This window comes from Chrysochloris asiatica, unplaced genomic scaffold (genome assembly GCF_000296735.1).
Source record: "Chrysochloris asiatica unplaced genomic scaffold, ChrAsi1.0 scaffold00041, whole genome shotgun sequence".
NCBI classification, from domain to species: Eukaryota; Metazoa; Chordata; class Mammalia; order Afrosoricida; family Chrysochloridae; genus Chrysochloris; species Chrysochloris asiatica.
Window position 1 is genome coordinate 15278389 of NW_006408559.1, and position 8937 is coordinate 15287325.

At 42.0% G+C, this 8937-nt stretch overlaps 1 protein-coding gene across 1 annotated transcript in view; it reads left to right on the forward strand.

The window, feature by feature from the left end:
• LOC102839681 (maltase-glucoamylase, intestinal-like) overlaps positions 1-8937 on the forward strand; it is a 152074-nt gene that overhangs the window by 99812 nt on the left and 43325 nt on the right. The window contains exons 19-21 of the mRNA XM_006861260.1: positions 1022-1110; positions 2387-2436; positions 6352-6507. Coding sequence (XP_006861322.1) covers positions 1022-1110; positions 2387-2436; positions 6352-6507 — 295 coding nt within the window. The remainder of the gene's footprint in view (positions 1-1021; positions 1111-2386; positions 2437-6351; positions 6508-8937) is intronic.

Consider the following 8937-nt stretch of genomic DNA (forward strand, 5'->3'; position numbering starts at 1 on the left):
CAATGGGTGGGCACCATAGGAGAGCAAACAGGGAGAGACTGGGCAAAAGGAAAGTGTCCCAGTAACCATCCTCCTTTAGTCAAGATTGGTTCAGAATGGGCATCCCAGTCTGCAGTTAGAAGGGGCAAAGACAGTTTATGCTCTATTTTACTTCCAAAGACTTTGGGTTTGGGATTGGAATTACTTTATAGGAATTATTAAAATAATCATCCATGATGACTTCCTCAGGGCTGGAGATAGTTGCTATGTAGATTCACAAAGCATGAAGGGATGCCTTTGAGGATACAGTCGGGCTTCCTAGGCTGAAATTGTTACAGTAAGCGGGGTCATTAAGTCTTTTTTCCTGTTGGTGGGTTTGAACTGACAATCTTTATATTAGCAATCAATCACTTATCCACTGTGCTACCAGGAATCCTTAAAAAGCTCATAATGGAGTCCTGGTATGGTGATGTAGGTTAAGCATTGGACTGATAACCACAAGGTCAGAGATCCAAACCCACCAGCTACTCCTCAGAAACTGTACAGGATTGCTATGAGTTGGAACCAACTCAGTGGTACTTAACAGCAACATGTGAGACTCAAGACAGTGTGGAGGTCAAGAACTCAGACTCTGGAGATAGACAGTTTGGGTCTATCTACCAACTGGAATACAAGTGCTTCCTTGGGTAACTTCTCACTTCTGTTTCTTCTTGGTCAACTGGGCATGACCATGGTTCTACTTTTTAGGGCTATGATGAGGGTAAACTGAGGGAATGTGTATAGGGCACTGAGAAAAGTACCTGGCACATTGTAAGCAACAATCAATTTCCATCTTTAGCATCATCACAGAACCTTGTTTCAGCAGGAATATCTTCTTTCCACCATTCTTCTCATGCTCAAACCCAGTTTCCATCTTTCCACAAAATGTTAATATCTACTTTATTTCTGGATTGCACCCTGGGGTTATCTCTGTCTGGGACAAGAAGCAGGATAGTTTCATTTCTTTTTCATTTTTTTAAAATTGATATTTACTGTTTTACAGCCGGAAGAATTTCCTGAGCCTCGTCATTGCCTTGGACCACAGGAGAGAAGCAAAGGGGGAGCTGTACTGGGACAATGGTGTATCCAGAGGTGGACGTTCTTATGGTGCCCTCACTTTGGCTCCTAGTGGAGCCAGACATTATGGAACTAACTCTACTGTCTTTGTTTGTCTCCATAGCTTAATATCATTGGGTTAAAGTGCATTCGAAGAGTTTAGGTTATGTCAGCCAAACATGATGCATTAAAATCAATTTCAAATGCATGCTATTGACAAGCTTTGTAGGTTATTGATCCTACCAAAGGCCACAGACTTAACTGAATTTAGTTTAATTCTTCTCTTTACTGAATATCATTACTAATACCAAATGATACATTTTGTTAATAGCTTTGTTGAAAAAAAAAAAAAAGTACTGTGTTTATTTCTTTGGAGGGAGAAGAATTTAATTTGTGTTCCAAGTTTTTCCACTATATAATACCTCCCATAAGCTTATGGTCTGCACAGAATTAGTGTAGTTGTTGTGAAGTGCCATGGAGTTGGTTCCAACTCATAATGACCCTGTATAGGGTTTCTGAGAAGCAACTGGTGAATTTGAACCACAGACTTTAAGGATAGCAATCCAGTTCTTATCTTACAGCACCACATCTATGAATATAGGCGATTCCTGCTGTGGTGCTGTAGGATAAGCACTGTACTACTAACCACAAGGTTGGCAGTTCAAGTCCACCATCTGCTCCTTGGAAATGTATACAGCATTGCTATGAGTTGGAACCTACTAGCCGGCCCTAAACAACAACATTGACTATTCGAGTCTTTGGGTGGTGTCAATAGTTTTTGCACTCACCTGCTAACCTAAAAGCTGAGGTTTGAGTTCACCCAGAAGTGCCTTTGAAGGAAGGCCTGTTGGTCTCCTTCTGAAAGATGAGCCACTGAAGATCTTGTGGAGCACAGCTCTAGTCTGACATACATGGAAACGCTGTGAGTCAGAGCTGCCTCAACATCAAGTGGCTCAGTTAGGATTTTTGGCTTATTGACTGCTGTTGCATTATATGCTGGTAATATAAAAATGAGTAACACATAAACATGCCCTTTGAAGTCCAGTAGGAGAAATAGGGTGTACAAGTAGATAACTGTAATGCGAGACAAAATGTGTTCACTACCAGAACAACGGCATCACAAAGTGTTATGGGAGTGGAGAGATGGGTATGGTAGGTTGAATGTTCCTGAAGGCCACAGAGGAGGATATTGAAGACAAAGGGTACAAGGTGGATATGCAGAACTAGATGGCCAAGGTTTTCCATGTGAAGAGGAAGGCATGACCCGGCTCCTCCACATGCCTGATAACGACGCTTCTGTCTTTCTCTTTAGACGCTGTGACCAAAGAGATCTATCTGCTGTACAGTTTCTCGGTGGCCTCTGTAAGTTCAGTGTCTCTTCTGTGATTGCTGCTAGAGGTTTTGGCTCATAGATGTTTGGATGTGTGGGTTGGGAAGAGTGCAAGCTGGGTAATGATGGTCCAGGTAGGAAGCAAGTTAAAGTGTGAGGTAGATTCACCAGTTTCTGTGGAGTTGGATCTAATTCAAGGCAGCAAACAAAACAGAGCAGCCTGAATTCTATGAAGAACTTTTTTTTCTGGGAAAAAAAAAAATCATTGACTCTGAGTTTGAGAATCGACTGGGTAGCACTGGGTTTCTTTGTTCTGGGTTTCATCCATTGAGAGACATGTGACCTGTTTCCGGTTGGGGTTATTACAAAGAAAGCTTCCCTGGATATTTGTGTATAGGTCTTTGTGTGTGAATACAGCTTTCATTTCTCTGAAATAAAGTGTACCAGCAGTGCAGTTGTTGGACCATATGGTTGCGTGATTAGTTTAATAGAAGGTGCCAAACTATCTCCCAGGATAGATGTATGGTTCTGCATTTGCTTCAGAAGCATACTCAGTTTCGGCACACCTCACCACCATTGGATGTTGTCACTTGTTTTATTTTAGCCAATCTGGTTGCTTTTCTGTGGTACTTCATTGTGGTTTAAATATGCATCTTCCTGATGTCTAATGATGTTGAGCATCCTTTCCTATACTTACCTGTCATCTATGTATTCTTGGAGTCCTGGTGTGGCACTGTGGGTTAGTGTTCCAGACTGTAAAGCCATTTGAACTGCAAGGTCCTTGGTTCAAGCTCACCAGCTGCTCCTTAGAAACCCTATACAGGGTCGCTATGGGTCAGAATCAACTCGATGGCACCTAACAACAACAACAACATATGTCCTCTTGGTGAAATATCTGTTTGAACCTTTTGTCCATTTTTCAAACTGGATTTTAATTATTGCTCTTTATTGCAGGGTTTTCAGAGTTCTAGTCCTTTACCAGAAAGGTGGCTTGCTAATACTTTCTCATGATCTGTAGCTCCGGGTTTCATTCTCTTCACACAGTCTTTCACAGAGCAAACATTTTAAGTGCCGATGGGTCTTATTCATGAGATGACTCTTGCTTTTGGTGTCAAGTCTATGAGTTCTTCTACTTTTGGATTTCAAAGTCTCCATTTTTTTTTTTTTTTTTTAAGTTTTATTTTTAAGCCCATGACCAATCTAGAGTTAAGTTTTGTATAGGATGTGAAGTTTAGATCAAGGTTAGTTTTTGGCCAGTGTACAAGTATGTCCAATGGTACTAGCACCATTTTTAGAAAAGGCTCTTCTTTCTCCATGATACTGCTTTTTCTTTATCAACAATCAGCCCAGTCCTCAGTTTTACCTTCTTCCCTGTTATATATATATATATATTTGTCTCTTTATGTATGGTGGAACTCAATATGTTTTTTAATTTCTCTGTGTCTCAGTCTCATTGACTGAAAAGTGGGGATATTTATCACATGAACCTGATAGTTTGCTGTCAAAATTGCATGAGACAATACAAGTAAACATTCATAAATGGTGGGACTTACATTCATTATTATTAGAAGAAAAAACTATTGGAGTGCATTTTTGTGTGTGTATGGGATGTCTGTACCTTTGTGTTCCAAAGGTTCTGTGTGTACTTTTGCACCATTTCTGTTGTTTTGTGGGATCCCATCTTTACTGCTTAAGGTGTTGTCCATGAGGTCAGGACTAATTTTCTCAGTGATAGACTCAATGGATGATGATGGCCGTAAGTCAGGAATAAATCTCACTTGGAGACACAAGATTGTGAGAGATAGGGCAACAAACTCTCAGTAGCTGGGATGATTGTTGGCAACATTTGGAACCTCAGAGAAAAAGGAGATGCTGTATACCTTGGAGAGAGGGACACTGGGCATTATTTGAAGACAGATTGCACGTGCTGTTATCTGGTCTTGAAACTCACTATTGTTTTTTTCCCTCCAGAACTGTCTACAAGCAAAGATTGTAAAGAATAACTATTCAAATACTGACAACCTTGAATTTAATTATATCATGATCTGGGGAATGGACAAGGAGCCAAAAGATGTTACTGTCTTAGTTAATAACATGCCCATTCCCTGTTCAAACTGTTCAGATGTCATCTACAACGCTTCAGACAAGGTGAGTAATTGTTCCACCTCACAAAGCTTGTATAGACAGCCTGGGCCTGAGGCTTGGCCAGGTGCCTCTAGATGGCTCTTCTGACTGTGGTCACAGACATCGTGGGCAGCACTGCCCAGGGAGAATACAGGGAGACATGGCATGTTCCTAGTGGGGCCTTGTGGGGGCTGCCCCAGAATGTTCCCGAGGACCGCGGAGAAAGGACCTGAGAGAAGGCACACTCTGAGCAAATTTAAAACCAGACAAACCTACCTTTACACAACATAGTAAGAAAATTGCTCAGCACATTGACCAACTCTGTCCACATACTGTCCCCTCTCTCAGAGAGATAATTGCTTTCCTTAGTGTTTTAAGCTACCTTTATAGCATTATAGGAGGTCCCTGGTTGGCACAAATAGTTAAGCACTTGACTGTTAGCTGAAATGTTGACAATTCAAACCCACCTAGAGGTGCCTTGAAAGACAGTCCTGAAGATCTGTTTCCAAAAGGGCAAACTGGAGGGGCCAGATACCTGGGTGCAACCCCAAAACTTTCTGCCAAGACCTGTCTGCCTCTTTCCACCTGCACTTAGAGGTCACATGGTCCAGGTACTTCCATCAACTCTCATGCTACTTCTGATTCTCTTGAAGGCACATCTGGTTCTTGAATTCTAGAGAGCGTAGTCCTGAGGCTTAGTACCAGGAACTCAATTAGGATGATTTAAGGAAAGAGCATAGACATGACCTTCCATTTCCTGTATAGACACTGCTCTGAATGCCTTCCAGAAGTGGTCTAGAACCACCCGCCTTTATGTTACTGTGGTGGTTGTGTGCCGTGGAGTTGGTTCTGACTCATAGTGACTCTGCATAGGGTTTTCAAGGCTATAAGTCTTTATGGGAGCAGAAAGCCTCATCTTTCTCCCATGGAACAACTGGTCGTTTTGAACTGCTGACCTTGAGCCCGACTCATAAGTACAAACCATGGGTGCCACCCAAGGACCTTTTAGTGAGCGATTAGCTTTTATGTGATCTTTGATGAAAGATTTCAGTTAAATAGTGCAAGTACAGGCATCCTGGTTGGAGTTGTAGGATAAGCACCGGACTCACAGAAAGGCCAGTGGTTCAAACCCACCAGTCACTGCTTAGCAATCCTATACAGGGTCTCTATGAGTTAGAACTGACTCCACAGCACTTAATAACAACAACCTCAAGTGCTGGGGTCTGCCTTCCCTAGACCAACCCACTTCCACTTTAACAATGAGCATAGCATGGGGTAGGAGTATCCAGAGTTAGGCAGAATGGGGCTCAATTCCAAACTCTACCATTCCCAATTATATGATCTTGGTTAAGATGTGATGCCTCTCTGTACCTAAGTTTCTATTCTGAAAATTGAGCAAGGTTCCAGCACTCACAGCTCAAGACTTCTTTGTAGGACTGTTCTTGACCCATGACACTGCTCTCTAAAGGTTCTCGGGCTATTACACGTGATTGCCGTTCTCAACAGTATTAACATAACACCCAGGGATGGAATGCTGACCAACCACAGCTCTGCCTGTGATCTGTACTCTCTAACTCAATGGGAGCCCTTCCCATCAGTACCTATGATTGACTTCCACAATGGCCCCACAAGCCCAGAAAGGTCAAGGAGAAGTCATGTTAATTCTCTTGAGAATCAAGTGTAAGACCCAGAGGATAAAAAGTCATACTCCAAATATTGCAAGACAGAGTAGTTAGATAGATGGCTGGCCAGCTCCCCAATGCTGACCTCAGACCAACAGGGACATGTTGATCACTGTGCCTTTCTTTGCCCTCTCTCCCCAGGTAGTGACCATCACTAAACTCCAGGGACTGGTCCTGGGACAAGAGTTCTCCATTAAGTGGAAGCTTCCCGTCAGTGACCTGGAGAAGTTTGACTGTTACCCGGGGGATCCATCTGTGTCGCAGGAACAATGCGAGCAGCGGGGGTGCCTATGGGAGGTGACTATTGGGACTGGGGTCACTGTTCTGGGCTGCTGGGTGGAGCAGTCCTCTAGGTGCTCTTTGCATTGTTGGTTATTGAAGAGCGATCATTCTCTACTAACAGAAGCACTCTGGCAACCTGAACAACGACTGATCAATATTTCCCCAAACACTTCATTGTCCAGGCTGTCTCCCTCCACCAATCATATCACCAAAGCCCTCCTTTAAAAATATCCATTTATTCATTTTTAATTTTTTACTGTGATTTGAGTGAAAGTTTGCCACGCAAGTTGGTTTTCCATTCAACAATTCATATACATTTTGTTTCATGACATTGATTGCAATGCCCACAACGTAGCAACACTCTTTCCACTTCCTCCCTGGTTCTCCATTTCCATTCGTCCTTCTTTACTGTTCCATCCTGCAGTCTGAGCCTTCTCTCAGGAAAATGCTGCCCTTTTGATCTCACAGGATTGATTATTCCATGGAGTGTGTATCTCTGGTGTTCTTGTTCACCTTCTAGGCTTGTCTATTACTTGGCTGAAGCTGTCAGTTCCAGGATTGGACTAAGAGCATCTTGGGGGTTTCACTAGTCTCTATCAGACCAGAAAGTCTGGGCTTTGAATTTTGCTTCCCATTTCATCCGTTTTCCTCCCATTTTATCCAGGACTTTCTATTGTGATCCTTTTCAGAGTGGTAAGAGTAATGGACGGGCATCATCTAGTTCTTCTGGTCTCAGGGTCATGGAGTCTGGAGTTTATGTGGTCCACTTGTCATTGAACTCATTTTTTTGTGTGTGTCATTGATTTATTCACTTTTCTCTTCTCTAGACAAGGAAAGACCAATAATTATACTTTAGATAACAACTCAGAAGCTTTTAAGACCCAGTTGGTATTCTCCAAAGTAAGATGTAGAACATTTTCTTTTTAAACTTGACAATCACAGGTTGGGTTTGCATTTCTCACTGAGTGTTCGAAACCACCTCTTTTTTTTTTTTTTTTTTTTAAGGGTTTTTATTGTGGATTGAGTGAAAGTTTACAGGGCAGATTATCAATTTTACATTCAACAAATCATGTACCTTGTTTCATTACAATGATTATAATCACCTCCATGTACCATCAGTTAACAATAGTTCTCTCTATTCACTTTAGCTTAAAAAACAAAAACAAACCACTCAGGCATATATAATAATTTACACCTCCAAAGGGCACATTCTGCAAGTCTGCCTCTTGGCCACCAGCTCTTAGTCCTTCTCTTCCCATGAATCTAGAGTCCTCAGCCACTCCCCCTATCCATGACCCCATCTCTACCTCTGTCTCTGGTGTCGCTGCTTCTCTGGATAAGGGCCTGCATTCTGCTTGTGCTTTTCTCCCTTCATGGTCCTAGGGTCCTCTGTTTCTGGACTGTAAGATTAACCACTCCCTGTTTTTGTTACGAAACTTCTACCTTTACAATTGTGACAGCTGAAATTAGTCATGAAAACAATTATGCACTATTGAATCATGCAAATTTTATCCCCATCTTTTTCCACTAGACCCATCTAGACTAGACAAAAACTTTTCAGTGTGGACTCTTTCTTTCCCTTCATACTCTTAAACTAACTCCCTCTTGAAACCTTGTAAGCCAGCCACTTCGTGCCTCTATCGCTCCTTCATTTTAGGTAGCCAATGTCTAAGTTGAGCAAATAATCAGAGAATCTGGGTTATATGAAGAAAAACGTGGCGTCAGGATTGGAGAAAGACTCAGTAACAACCGGAGATATGCAGATGATACAACCTTGCTTGCTGAAAGTGAAGTATGGATTACATCTTAATGTAAAGAAAACAAAAATCCTCACCACTGGAACAATAAACACATTCTTATCATGGAAAAAAGATTGAAGTTGTCAAGGGCTTTATTCTTCTTGGATCAACTATCAACACTTATGGAAGCAGCAATCAAGAAATCAAATGATGTATTGCATTAGGCAAATCTGCTGCACAAGACCGTTTTAAAGCATCAAAGGGCAAAGATGTCAGTTTGAGGACTAAGGTGCACCTGACCCAAAGCATGGTATTTTCAATAACCTCATATGCATGTGAAAGCTGGACACTGAATAAGGAAGACCATAGAAGAATTGATGTTTCCAAGTTATGGTGTTGGAGGAGAATATTGAAAGTGTCATGGGCTGCCAAAAGAACCAATTGATCCATTTTGGAAGAAGTGCAGCCAGAGCATTCCTTGGAGGCCAAGATGGCCAAACTTCGTCTCTCATACTTCAGACATGTTGTCAGGAGGGAGCAGTCACTGGAGAAGGATATCATGTTTGGAAAGGTTGAGGGTCAGAGAAAAAGAGGAAGAATCCCAATGAGATGGATTCGCTAAGTGGCAGCATTAATGGTCTCAAGTGTGGCAACAGTAGTGAGGATGGCCCAGGATCAGGTAGTGTTTCGTTTTGCTGTGCATAAG